This window comes from Lipotes vexillifer, unplaced genomic scaffold, assembly GCF_000442215.2.
Source record: "Lipotes vexillifer unplaced genomic scaffold, Lipotes_vexillifer_v1.1 scaffold1114, whole genome shotgun sequence".
In the NCBI taxonomy this organism is placed as follows: Eukaryota; Metazoa; Chordata; class Mammalia; order Artiodactyla; family Lipotidae; genus Lipotes; species Lipotes vexillifer.
In genome coordinates this window covers 866966-881737 of record NW_006779031.1, presented here as the reverse complement: position 1 = coordinate 881737, position 14772 = coordinate 866966, and the positions used below count along the sequence as shown (strand labels likewise).

The 14772-nt window shown below is 42.5% G+C and overlaps 1 protein-coding gene across 1 annotated transcript in view; it reads right to left on the bottom strand.

Annotated features, from left to right (window-relative positions):
- The window catches only part of CUNHXorf66 (chromosome unknown CXorf66 homolog), a 17779-nt gene extending 7861 nt beyond the window's left edge, over nucleotides 1-9918 (bottom strand). The window contains 1 exon segment of the mRNA XM_007452086.1: nucleotides 9792-9918. Within this exon segment, the coding sequence (XP_007452148.1) occupies nucleotides 9792-9918 (127 nt within the window).
- Between the last annotated feature and the right edge of the window lie 4854 nt (nucleotides 9919-14772).

The following is a 14772-nucleotide window of genomic DNA, read 5'->3' as shown; positions in this document are numbered from 1 at the left end:
TTTTTGCGGTGTGCGGGCCTCTCACTGTTGTGGCCTCTCCCGTTGTGGAGCACAGGCTCCAGACGCGCAGGCTCAGCAGCCATGGCTCATGGGCCCAGCCGCTCTGCTGCATGTGGGATCTTCCCGGACCAGGGCACGAACCCGTGTCCCCTCCATCGGCAGGCGGACTCTCAACCACTGCGCCACCAGGGAAGCCCTTTATTGCTTTTTGAATCAAATAATCTTAATTTGGTGCTTATAAAGTAAAAGAATGTCAGTCAACCCTTTTTAAAAAAATAATTAATTAATTTTTGGCTATGTTGAGTCTTTTTTGCCGTGCACGGGCTTTCTCTAGTTCCGGCGAGCGGGGGCTGCTCTTCGTTGCAGTGCGAGGGCTTCTCATTGCGGTGGCTTCTCTTGTTGCAGAGCATGTGCTCTAGGCGCGCAGGCTTCAGTAGTTGTGGCACGCGGGCTCAATAGTTGTGGCTCATGGGCTCTAGAGCACAGGCCCAGTAGTTGTGGCGTGGGTTTAGTTACTCGCAGCATGTGGGATCTTCCTGGACCAGAGCTCGAACCCGTGTTCCCTGCACCGGCAGGCAGATTCTTAACCACTGCACCACCAGGGAAGTCCCCTGTCAACCCTTTTTAAAATCAGTTTTTCCCTAGTGATGGATAAATAATAAACAATATGTTAGAGCTGATAATTTCAGAAATACCTTCGAAATTAATTTATCATTAACTTCATATTCACAATGGATACAAAAGCTATACTGTACTTTTTTTTGCTTTAACATAGATTTATATGATTTTCTTTTATTTGTAAGCTCACATGCCTAGCATGTTAGAAATTCATTTTACTCAAAAATTCTGGGATACAATTTTGATCAAAATTGTGCATAATAGATGTACTTTAAAATCCCATTTGTTGCTTGAGATTTGTTGTTATTGTGTTTCTTTTTGCCAGAACTATGCTGAGGCTCAGAGAGGCACTTGCCTCTGGCACAAAATTTAAGCGGTGCCCAAACACTCAGTAATCAAGATAAATAATATTTTCATGTAATATTTTAAAAATCAAAATGAATGCACAAAATGTCCATGATGTACAAAATAGCAAATATAATTTTTTAATTTATTTATTATTTTTGGCTGTGTTGGGTCTTCATTGCTGCGTGCGGACTTTCTCTAGTTGCGGCGAGCAGGGGCTACGCTTCACTGTGGTGCACGGGCTTCTCATTGTGGTGGCTTCTCTTGTTGCAGAGCACGGGCTCTAGAGCTCTCGGGCTTCAGTACATGTGGTGTGTGGGCTCAGTAGTTGTGGCTCGTGGGCTCTACAGCACAGGCTCAGTAGTTGTGGCACATGGTCTTAGTTGCTCTGCAGCATGTGGGATCTTCCTGGACCAGGGCTCAAACCTGTGTCCCCTGCATTGGCAGGCGGATTCTTAACCACTGTGCCACCAGGGAAGCCCTAAAATAGCAAATATTTTAAATAAAGACAGGATCTGACCCTACGCTTGCCTCCCCCTAATCCCAACTCTGAGTCTTCAGCCTGCAGGGCCATCCTTATCCTTGTCTACTTTAAAACCCAGAAGGGCAGGGTCCAAAGACTCAGCCGGTGCTTCTAAACAGGGCTGTGTACCCAAGACTCTTAGAAATGTCTCTAGGTCTTCTTCCCAGGTCTCTGCTCCTGGACTCCTGTTTGATGATCCTCTGTGAAGATCACCTCTTCCTGCTTTCTCTCCCCTTACCTCTCTAGAGCTGAACCGTCGCCACTTTTCTGATTTCTCCCCTTTTATCTGATTGTCTTGCTCCAAGAGTCTGGCCAGCACCGTTCGCATTGGAATTGGTAGTACCTGAGCTTGTCCTAGCTCCGACTCAGGCAAGTTTGAATCCTTGGCCCTTTTCCAGGTGAGAGGGAGGAACTTTTCCGGGGTTTCCGCCTCATGGCTTTCTACTGCCCTCCACTGGGCCTCAATTACCACTGCAGTTCCACTGCGGGCCTTCGATTTATTTTTCCCATTCGATTTTTTCTAATTAAAAAAATAATATATGTGCCTTATAAAAATTTCAAATCACACAGAGGTATTTCAGCGTTCCTTTATCCCTTCAGTTCTTCTGACCCCTTGAAAATTGCTCTAAATATTCCTTACCTATAGCCTGCCAAGATGCCTGTATCTTTAATTGCATTTTAAAATTGCATAAGGAATATTTTAATCTATTTTTATTATAAAAAATAAAAAAATATAGAAATATACAGAATAAAAAGTTACGGAGTCTTTTCCTTCACGACCCCATTCTTTTCCCATTCTAGAGGTAATGACACAAATGTTTTATGGGCATCTCTCAGACCTTTTTCTACACATTTACATACATACCAAGTGCATGATGCATACACCCACATACTAAATATAAATGGGATCATTCTGTAAGTATTGATTTTCAGGGTTTTAAAAAATTGCACAACTACATGTATACTCATGTTTATAGCAGCATTATTCACAAGAGCTAAAAGGTGGAAACAACCCACATGCCCATCAACAGATGAACAGATAAACAAAACGTAGTATATACATACAATGGAATATTATTCACCCTTAAAAAGGAATTAAATTCTGAGACATGCTACAACATGAATGAACCTTGAAGACAGTTATGCTAAGAAATAAGCCAGTCACAAAAGGCCAAATAATGTATGATTACACTTACATGAGGTACCTAGAATAGTCAAATTCATGGAGATAGAAAGTAGAATGATGGTTATCAGGGCCTGGGCAGAAGGGAGAATGTGAAGTTATTGTTTAATAGGTACCGAGTTTCAGTTTGGGATGATAGAAAAGTTCTGGAGATTGATGGTTCTGTGATGAGTTGTGAGTGTATTTAATGCCAGTGTGAATGCATTTAATGCCACTGACTTACACACTCAAAAAGGGTTAAAATGGTAAGTTTTAGGTTATGTATATTTTACCACAATAAAAAAATAATCACACAACTAATACCTGAATGATTTCCTTGTAAGACAGTCAAATGTAAACATTTACAGGGCAAAGCATGACCAACCCCATTGACCACTTCCCCTCCTCCATCCCATTCTGCTCTCCTCAGGTAATGGCCTGAGTTCTGGTGTGTGTCCTTTGACTTCCTTTTCTGTGCATTTACATACATTACAGAGCATAGTCTGGAGCCAGACTGGGTTAAAATCCTGGCTCTACCATTTACCAACATGGTGACCCCTGGGCAAATTAATGTTTCTGTGCTTTAGGTTCATCATCTGTAAAAGGGGAATAATAGAAGTTTCTGAACTCGGGTTACAGTGAGGATTACGTTAGATAATGCACTTAGCACAGTACCTAGCACTTAAGTGATCAAGAAATGTTAGCTATTACTATTCGCTTACCATTACTATTGGATGTAGTGTCCATCTTTAGAGAGTGAGCAAAGCAGACAAGCAGATAATACCTGTGACATTAAAAGCAGAAAGCAGGGACTGGAGGAAATTTGAGGATGGGGGCCAGAAAGGGCAGCAGAAGAGCCCAAGAAAGGAAAGTGAATGGCTGCCAATCAAATCTAGCATCTACCTATGGAACAAAAAGTAGAGGAGATACAAGGAAACATAGAGGCATAGTAATAAAGGAGACTTTAATACACTACTCTCAGTACAAGACAAGTCAAATGGACACAGAATTATTAAGGAGGTCGAAGATGTGAACAAAATAATCAATAGAGTCCATCTTATGGATGTACGTAGAACTTTGCACCCATTCTTTTTTCTCCCGAGCACAATGAGTTGTTTTATCTGCTTGGAACGGGAAATCCATTATTTTGGAAAACCACTTCTCCCCACCTCAGCCTGGTCCTGAAAAGGGGTAGCAATCATAGAATCGCTCCCCATTGGCCACAAGGGTGGGCATGTGGCTCAGGCTAGACCAGTAATCATTTTCTATCTCTGGCCATAGTGGTTGGTTTATAGTTGGCCATGTGACTCAGGACAGGCGAACCAGAGGTCTTCACCAAGTTTTTTCAAACAATTTGGGCTAAGAAGTTCCTTTACCACCACTGGATATGAATTCAAAGTTGCCTGTACCATGGCCCCTGTTGATAGGACTAAGCTAACTGGAAAGAATAAAACTGACATAAAGAGAAACATAAAGATGAAAGATGGAGAGTGTTTTCCAAGGAGGGTCACAATTCCAGTTGTTCCCTAGGCCATCTGCATCCCTGCCTTTTTGGTGGTTTGATTATATGCATCCATATACACTTGACCCTTGAACAGAATAGGCTTGAACTGCGTGGGTCTACTTACGTGTGAATTTTTTTTTTCAATAAATCCCAGGATGTGGAGCTGTGGATATGGAGGGTCAACGGTAAAGTTTTCAACTGCAGGGAGAATCGAGAATCGCTGCCCCTAACCCCACATTGTTCAAGCATCAACTGTAGTCCCTCTTTTGTTTTGCAGATTGGAATTGGGCTTATGTCATTTGCAACCACAAGAGTTCTAGCTAATATGAATTGGTGTGGCGTGTGTGTGTGTGTGTGTGTGTGTGTGTGTGTGTGTGTGTGTGAACAATAGGATAATACCACAGGGGGTTCCCGAGCCATTAATTAAGATCAGTGGGTCAAAAGCAGGCCCAACATGCTTGGTCTCAGGACAGCAGCCCCTAGCCACACCTCTGTGGCACAGGACCTGCTGCTAAGGTGTGATGAGGCTGAGGCCAGCGTTGACTGGAATTTCAAATTTCCCCCTCCCAGCATTTTAAAAAATATTTATTTATTTATTTAGGCTGTTCCGGGTCTTAGTTATGGCACATGGGATCTTCACTGCTGCATGCGAGCTCTTAGCTGCAGCATGCAGACTCCTAGTTGCGGCATGCATGTGGGATCTAGTTCCCCGACCAGGGGTCAAGCCCGGGCCCCCTGCACTGGGAGCAAGGAGTCTTACCCACTGGATCACCGGGGAAATCCCCTCCTCCCAGCATTTAGCAGCACACCGCGTCATTGCAGACCTGAACGTTTCTGGTGAGAAGGCTGTTATCAGCTTTCCCTCTTTATGGCCCTATGTTTACCCACAAGACTTCTCCGCCAGTGCGAATGCATTTGTGTTCTCACCTGCACACACTCATGACACATGTCCACATGTGTGCCCTCAAAAGCCTTCACAAACTCCTACGTAAATATGCATGAGACCTCAGGTGAGAACTCGGAGGAGGAAGCATCTGTAGGACTAGAAATTATGTCTTGTTGGTTTTGAAATCTCATATGCCTGTTCATGTGCTCTAGTTACTGCCACGTAAAGGCAAGAAGCCGTTTTGATCTCAACTGCCTGTCGGGTCTCACTTTATTCGGTGACCGACATTAATGAACTGGTAATTCATTACTTTCTATGTCTTGAGCATCCTCCAAAGGAGATCTTGGCAGATCAGTATCCATTTCACTGTTCTTTGCCTGTTCTGCCATCCTGTGGGCAAGGAACACAAATGCTTTGGAGATTAAAGACCCAAGTTTCATTTGAAAAGAGCGTTAAGGATCAGAGATATTTTTCCCTCCAGGGGTGAGGGAGAAGTGGGAAGGTCACCTGGAGAAGATATGAGTTCCAAATCAAGGAAGACTGACTCCTTTCACTAAATCTTTACAACTGGTTCAGGCTGGAGAATTTGCTCCTCTGAATGCAGTGCTCCTCAGAGGAGCTGGCACTTATTAGCACTACCAGGTACCAGGCAAGGAATTCCTACAGCGATCCTCCTGGTGGCCAGCTTGGTAGGCATTATCATTGCATTATCTTCATCTTACAGATGAGCCTGCTGAGGCTCAAATGGCTAAGTAGCGTGCCCAAATTCCCAAAGCCAGTTCGTGGGAGAGCCAGGATGTTTTGAAAATAAACTGGGAATATAAACAGGAAATATAAAAAGTTTCATTAGGAAATTACATACAAAGGAATCTAGGTTATACATACACACACATATATATGTATACATATATATAAATAATGAAGCAAAATAATAGCATGAATACTCATGAACCCATTAACTTAAGAACACCATCAGTGCCACTGAGTTTCCCAGTGTGTCCCTATACTCCTGCCTCGCTGCCCTTAGATCCTGACTTTTTTATTCCTTTGATTTTCATTAATGTTTTATCCCAGAAGTAAGTGTCCTTAGTTTTGCTTAATTTTTTTAAAAAAATTATTTGGTTGTGCTGGGTCTTAGTTGCGACAGGCGTGCTCCTTAGTTGCAGCACGTGTGCTCCTTAGTTGCGGCTGGCAGGCTCCTTAGTTGTGGCATGCGAGCTCTAAGTTACGGCATGCATGTGGGATCGAGTTCCCTGACCAGAGATCGAACCTGGGCCCCTGCATTGGGAGCGTGGAGTCTTAACCATTGTGCCACCAGGGAAGTCCAGTTTTGCTTAATTTTTAAGTATATAAAAATGGAAAGATATTTTACATTTCTTCCGTGACTTATTCACTCAAAATTGCTTGTGACTTCCATTCATGTTGATATGTGTACTTACAGTTCTTTTTTTTCCCTGATATATAGGACTCTATTATATGAATATACCAGAATGTTGTCATCCCTTCTCCTGTTACTGGACACTTCACTTGTTTTTAGCTTTCCACTATTATATCAAATGCTGCTATAAATGTCCATGTACCTGCCTCTTGGTGCATGTGTATAAGAGTTTCTTTAGGGCATATACCTGGAGGAGAGTGGCTGCATCACAGGGAATACATATGTTCAACTTTTACATGATAATCTAATATTCTTCCCCAAAGTGGTTGTATCAACTTATAGTCCCACCAGAGTGTGTGAGGGTTTCCATTGGTTCAAATTCTTGCTATCATTTGAATTTTACAGAACTTTCAATTTTGGCCAAATTAGTGAGTGCAAAACGGTATGTCACTGTGATTGCTAGGAGTTTGTCAAATTTGTTTTCAAATTCAGTGGCATTAAGCTGAGTCACTGGATGGGGCAAGGGGTTAGCATTCCAGACAAAGGGAATCACTGGGGAAAGTGTCTTTGTCCATTTGGGCTGCTATAACTTAATACCACAGACTGGGTGGCTTATAAAGGAAAAAAAATTTATTCCTTAAAATTCTGGATGCTGGAAGTCCAAATTTAGAGTGCCAGCATGACTGTGTAAGGGCCCTCTTCCAGGTCACAGACTTCTTGTATTCTCACATGATGGAAGGTACTAAGGCTCCCTGGGGTCTCTTCTTATAAGGTCACTAATCCCCTTCATGAGAGCTCCACCCTCATGACCTAATTATCTCCCAAAGGTTTCACTTCCAGATACCGTCATATTGGGCAGTAGGATTTCAACATGTGGATTTTGGGGGGACACAAACATTCAGATCATAGCAGAAAGAGTTCAGAGTCAGCTCAGAAGTTAGTACATTTAGAGAACAGAAAAAAAAATCACCATAGGTGGAACATAATGAGTTCACCCCTGCCTAGTTAGCTAACCTCTCAGTACCTCACGTCTTGCCTGACTTGACCTGTGAAAACTGCCCAACCCCACCTGCCAGTCCTTATCTCTTCTGACCAGCCCTCAATGCTTGCATCATATAATGTGGTGAAATTGTGTTTTAATTTTAACCAAGTTGATTCACATTGGGTCTTTTGCTTCTTATCTTTTATCAGATAGGTTTAACATTTGGATGAACTTCCGGAAGTTTATTCCAAAATATCTTTCTTATCATTCCACCATGGTTCATTGTCAATTCCACTTTGATCATCAAGCAACTTTATTTTTCTTTTTATAATTTTTCTTTTATTTATTTTTGGCCATGCCACTTGGCTTTGGGATCTTAGTTCCCCGACCAGGGATCGAACCCAGGCCCCTTGCAGTGAAAGCACGGAGTCCCAACCACTGGACTGCCAGGGAATTCCCTCAAACAACTTCAAAACTGATTTTTGAAGCACATGTGGACTCTCACATGGAGTCCTGAAAAATGTGTGAGAATGAATTTTCAGGAATTTATTTTAGAACTTTCTTTGGCCTATAATGGGGATAGAACCTGTTAACTCAGCAGCTGTGAATTATGGTTATATTTATTCTTTGGAAAATTTAGTTGCTGGTTGAGTGAATGTGATAGTCTAACTCAGGTTTGCCCACTGGATTGCAATATATAGACATAAAAAACAAAACCCAAGATTAGGATTTTAATAATCATGAAGTAAGTGGTGTATTTTTTGGCTCTCTGTGGTAGCTCGATTCTGATGGTGGCCCTCAAGGAACCACACTATCTGGTATTTGTACTCTTGTGCAATCCCTGCCACATTGGCCTCTGGCCGGTGCTAACCAGTAGAATGCTGTGGAAGGGATACTGTGTCAGTTCCAGATCCAGTCTTTTTTTTTTTTTATTTAATATTCAACATTTATTTTTTCCAACTTTATTGGTGTGTAATTGACATATAACATTGTGTAAGTTTAAGGTGTACAATGTGATGATTTAATATATGCATATATTGTGAAATGATTACCACAAAATTAGGTTAGTTAACACAGCCATCATCTCACATAGTTACATTTTTTTATGTGTGTGGTAAGGACTTTTAAGATTTAATCTCTTAGCAACTTTCAAGTATACAATGCAGTATTGTTAGCTCTAGTCACCATGCTATACATTAGATCCCCAGAAATTATTCATCTTATAACTGGAAGTTTGTACCCTCTGACCACCTTCGCCCATTCTTCCTCCCTGCGCCTCTGGAAACTGTCAATCTACCCTCTTTTTAGATTCCACATATAAGTGAGATCATATAGTATCTGTGTTTCTCTGTCTGACTTACTTCACTTAGCGTAACACCCTCAAGGTCCATCATGTTGTCACAAATGGCAGGGTTTCCTTCTTTTTATTGCTGAATAATATTCCACTGTGTGTGTATATGCACATATACACACACTACAGTTTCTCTATCCATTCATCTGTCAACGGACATTTAAGTTGTTTCTATGTGTTAGCTATTGTAAATAATGCTGCAGTGAATATGGGGGTACAGATACCTCTTTGAGATAGTAATTTCATTTCCTTCAGATATATACCCAGCGTGATTGCTGGATCATATGGTATTTCTAGTTTTAATTTTTTGAGGAACCTCCACACTGTTTTCCAAAGTGGTTGTACTAATTTACATTTCACCAATAGTGTACAAGGGTTCCCTTTTCTCCACATCCTTGCCAGCATTTGTTATGACTTGTCTTTTTTATAGTAGCCATTCTGACAGGTTTGAGATGATATGTCATTGTGGTTTTGGTTTGCATTTCCCTGATGATTAGCGATATTGAGCACCTTTTCATGTACCTGTTGGCCATTTGTATACCTTCTTTGGAAAAATGTCTATTCAGATTATTTCCCCATTTTTAAATCTGATTATTTGTTTTACTGCTGTTGAGTTTTATGAGTTCCTTATATATTTTTGGATATTAACCCCTTATCAGGTAGATGGTTTGCAAATATTTTCTCCAACTCTGTAGGTTGCCTTTTCATTTTGTTGATTGTTTCTTTTGCTGGGCAGTGGCTTTTAGTTTGATATAGTCCCACATGGTGAGTTTTGCTTTTGTTGCTTGTGTTTTTGGTGTTATATCAATAAAATAATTACAAAGACCAATGTCAAAAAGCCTTGTCCCTATGTTTTCTTCTGGGGGTTTTATGGTTTCAGGTCTTACATTTAAGTCTTTAACCCATTTCCAGTTAATTTTTGTGAGTGGTGTAAGATAGGGGCCAGATCCAGCCTTTAGGACTTACTGGCAGTTTCTGCTTCCTTTCTCTTACAATGATCACTTTTGTGACCCCTGAGCCAACATGTACAAAGTCTAGCTACCTTTCTGCAGAGACCATGTGGAGAGGTCATGTGGAGGGGAGAGGCCCTGAGACCATATGGAAAGACAGAGCAGTCCAGTTATATCAGGGTCCCAGTCAAACTTCCAGATGACTCCAACCCCAGCCATCGTGTGACTGCAACTGCATGAGAAATTCAGGCCAACAGAACTTCACCACTGAGCTCAATAAACCCATAGAATCATGATAGAAAATAGAATGAGGATTATTTAGAGCTCCTAAGTTTTAGGGTGGTTTGTTATGTTAATCAAAATAGCAACTGGTATGTAAAGGTCTGGACCCAGTTCATGTGTATGTGTGTGTGTGTGTGTGTGTGTGTGTGTGTTGGGGGGTGGTTGTGAGCAGGGGAGGCTGTAGGACACAAGCTGGGTGTCCTACAGTTCAGCTCAGTTGTGACACTATCTACCTGGAGATGGTGTCAGATTCCAGAGATTAAAGGTTCAGTCCTACAAGTCTGCCCTCCCTCCTCAGATGCCAATCCCAAGTCCAGATTGTTACCTGTACTTCTGATCTACTTTCTATATATCATAGGTTCCCATGATCCCCTCCTTGGGTTCTATTAATTTGCTAGAGTGGCTCACAGAACTCACAGAAATGTTTTACTTACTAGATCATCTCTTTATTATAAAAGGGTATAACTCAGGAACAGTCAGGTGGAAAAGATGCATAAGGCAAGGTGTTTGGAAAGGGCACTGAGCTTCCGTGCTTTCTCCAAGCATGCCAGTCTCCCCAAATCTCCATGTGTTCACCAACCTGGAAGGTCTCAGAACCTTGTCCTTTTGGGTTTTTATTATGGAGGCTTCATTGCGTAGGCACAGTTGATTAAATCATTGGCTGCTGGTGATTGAACTCAATCTCAAGCCCCCCTCCTCTCCTTAGATCTGGGGGAGGGGTGGAGGTAGGGGGGAGTGACTGAAAGTTCTAACCCTCTAATCACATGGTTGGTTCCCCTGACAACCAACCCCCATTCTGAGTTGCTTTCCAAAAGTCACCTCATCAACATAAACCCAGTTGTGGTAGAAAGGGGCTTGTTGTGAATAACAAGACATCCATTTCACCTTCACAGCTCTAAAGCTATTTCAGGAACAGAGGACAAGGGAGCAAATATTATGACAAAAGGTGCTCCCACTGCTCTTGTCGTGCAGGAAAATTCCAAGGGTTTTGGGACCTGTGAGCCAGGAGCCATGGACAAAGACCAAATTTATATGAGATATATTTAGGCCATCTGGATAACCAAATATATATTTCTTATAAATCACAGTATGTGAAAGCAGACTGCTGACATAACAAAAGTCTAAAACATGTGTCAGCATGCACAAGCTGAAATGGCCTAGTAGAAACTGTTAGTGAAGGCTGAAGGAAAGATTCATTTTTGGGATCACTCAGCCACAATGTAAGAAGTCTAACGAGGGAATGGCCAAAATGGCAGAGTAGGAAGACCCTGAACTCCCATGGCCACACCAAAATTACAACTACTTACAGAGCAACTATTGATGAGGAAGACCTGCAGACTAGCAGGAAAGATATTGTACAATGAAATATATAAAGAAGGACCCACAATGAGTTGGGTAGGAGGGGAGGAGATGTGGTACAGTTAAGACCAATACCCGCCCCCACCCCTGGGCAAGCGGGCAACCCACAAAGGGGAGGATAATTACAACTGCAGAGGTTCTCCCAAAGGAGCAAGGTGTCCAAGTGCCACATCAAGCTGCCCAGCCTGGGGGTGCTGTGCCAGGAAGACAAGCCTCCAGAACATTTGGCTTTGAAGGCCAGGGGGCTTAGTTTCAGGAGGGCCAGAGGGCTGGGGGAAATAGAGGCTCCTCCCTTAAAGGGCACACACAAAATCTCACATGTTCCAGGACCCAGGGCAGAAGCAATAATTTGGGAGGAGCCTGGGTCAGATCCACTCGTTGATCTTGGAGAGCCTCCCAGAGCGGCAGGAGGCAACTGCAGCTCACCCTGGGGACACAGACACTGGCAGCAGCCATTTTTGGGAGCTCGGTCTACCACAAGGACACTGGTGCTGGCAAACACCATTTTGGAATCCTTCTAGCTTATTAACACTAAGACCTACCAGCCTGTCAGCACCAGTACTCAGACAACTCAGGACAAGCAGCTGGCCAGGTGGAGACTTACCCACCAGCAGGCTGGCTGCCTTAAGACCCCCAAACCTCCAGCCACCCCAGAACCAGGCCCCCTACACCAGGGCACCCAGAACCTGGCCCTGCCCACTAATTCACTGGCACTCCCCCCCCCCCCCCCGACAGGGCCCTGCAGCCAGCCTTTGATACCCTGCCCTGCCCACCAGCAGGACAGCACCAACTCCTCCAGCCCCATGGCCCTGCAGCCAGAGACCACAGGATACTATACATAGAAGATCCTAAAGATACCACCAAGAAACTACCCAAACTCATCAATAAATCAGGCAAAGTTGCACGATACAAAATTAGTATGCAGAAATCTGTTGTGTTTCTGTATACTAACAATGAACTATCATTAAGAAAACAATCCCATTTATAATTGCATCGAAACAAATAAAATACCCAGGAGTAAATCTAACTAAGGAGGTAAAAGACCTATACTTGGAAAACTGTAAGACATTGACTGAAGAAGTTGATGACACAAACAGATGGAAAGATGTACTGTGTTCATGGATTGGAAGAATTAATATCATTAAAATGACCGTACTACCCGGGGTAATCTACAGATTCAATGCAATCCCTATCAAAATACCAATGGCATTTTTCACAGAACTAGAACAAATAATTGTTCATCTACCCCTGTAAACAAAATTACCTCATGCTGCCCTATATACATCCAGGACCCACAGCTATAAAGTATCTTTATGTAAAACAAAAAAATGGGGAATTCCCTGGCAGTCCAGCGGTTAAGACTAGGTGCTTTCACTGCTGTGGGCCCGGGTTTGATCCCTGGTTGGGGAACTAAGATCCCACAAGCCGCATGGCATGGCCAGAAATAAATAAATAAATAAAATATTTTTTAAAAAAAACCCAAAATAGATATAAAATTTTTCAAAATAAAAAATATACAAATTTAAAATATTAAAAAATCAAATTTAAGAAAAGCTTTGGCAGTGGCACAGATGGTCATTACAGTCTTGGCTGTGGAGTCAGATGGCCCTCACACCAAGTTTCTGCTTAACTGTTAACGTGGGTAGGTCATTTCAGCATTTTGTGACTTTAATTCGTTAATCCGTCAAATGGGGTATCAAATGACAAAAATGATACAATTTAGTAATGAGTGCAAAGTCCTTTATTTGAGGGAAAACAATCCATGATTGGGAGTGTATGGTGCCTCACAAGCAGTGGAGCACTCTTCCTGAGGGGTTTTGGCAAGAGCAAGTTTTTATAGAACATTAGGAGAAGCAATGCAGAAACAGGGCATGATTGGCTAGGAGTCAAGGATTTCCTGGTAAGGCTAGCAGTGTGTTTTCTTGGGTAAGATGAGCTAGCTAAACTTGACTAGGGGGACTTCCCTGGTGGTGCAGTGGTTAAGAATCCGCCTGCCAATGCAGGGGACATGGGTTCGAGCCCTGGTCCGGGAAAATCCCACATGCCGTGGAGCAACTAAGCCCGCCCATGTGCCACAACAACTGAGCCTGTGCTCTAGAGCCCACGAGCCACAACTACTGAAGCCCGCGTGCCTAGAGCCCGTGCTCCGCAACAAGAGAAGCCACCACAATGAGAAGCCCGAGCGCCACAAAGAAGAGTAGCCCCCGCTCACCGCAGCTAGAGAAAAGCCCACGCGCAGCAATGAAGACCCAACACAGCCATAAATAAGTAAATAAGTAAGTAAGTAAATAAATAAATATTTTTAAAAAATGAAGTTGACTTGGAGGATAGTGACTGGTGTATGTTAGGTTTCCTAGACAGTGAGGTGTTTCCTGTAAGTGTGGGGTGGCATAGGTTTAGATTTCCGTATGGGCCCCTGGGTCTGCCTTCATTTTGTGGGTGCCAATATACAAATTTCCTTTATCAGAAGGAAATGGTACCTATCTCTTCTCAGATTTGTTATGAGGACAAAAATAATCATAAACATTCTGATTACTTTAAAGCTATAGGAATAAATGTTTTTAACAAAAAAGCTATAAGAATTTATTTTTATTATATCATCAGCAGTTAGCCAAACTGTGCTTGAAGGCTGCAAGTTAGTCAACCGACCCTCTCTCTGAATCCTGGTTTACATCTGCAAGAATGTTGGCTAACCATTGTCCATCCATGACAATGAGATTATGGTCTGAGGAGTCATCATTCACTTGCATTAACTGTTATTGACCTATTTTTGTCCATCCACGACAATCAGGTTATGGTCTGAGGAGTCATCATTCACTTGCATTTAACTATTATTGACCTATCTCTCTCCCACTGTCTTTGGCCTGTATCCTTGCCAGTATCTCTCAGACACTGCCTGTCATTTGGGGACCTGCTTCATGTTCAGCTCTAAGCCATTGCCCTCAAGTTTTTTCATACACCTGGTTACTCATCTGTCTGTAGCTGAGACAATTTTTTTTGGTATCTGTCAATCTTCAAGTAACTCCCCAATTACACTCTTGTTCTGAGACAAAGCAGGTTCTCCAGCTAGACTCACAAAGCTCCTTCTGGACTTCAGCTTCTGATCAAGATGGAGCAATCTGGGCCAGATTTACACTCCCACATGAAGCAATGAAAAAAAAAAAAATGGAAACAGTAGTCTCAAGATGCAAGACATCAGACAACAAAGAACAGTGATTCTGAGAGATGAGAAACAAGGTGAACACTACAGTATCCCAGCTTACTACCTTGAGAAAGTTTCCAGGCCACAGTGCACAACGGGAACCCAGGTGTAGACAGGCAGAGTTTCTGTGGACTTATAATATATGTAGAAGTATGATATATGGCAATAATAGCACAAAGGCCAGGAGAGGAGAAATGAAAGTATGCTATTCCTTGGTTCTTATAATATAT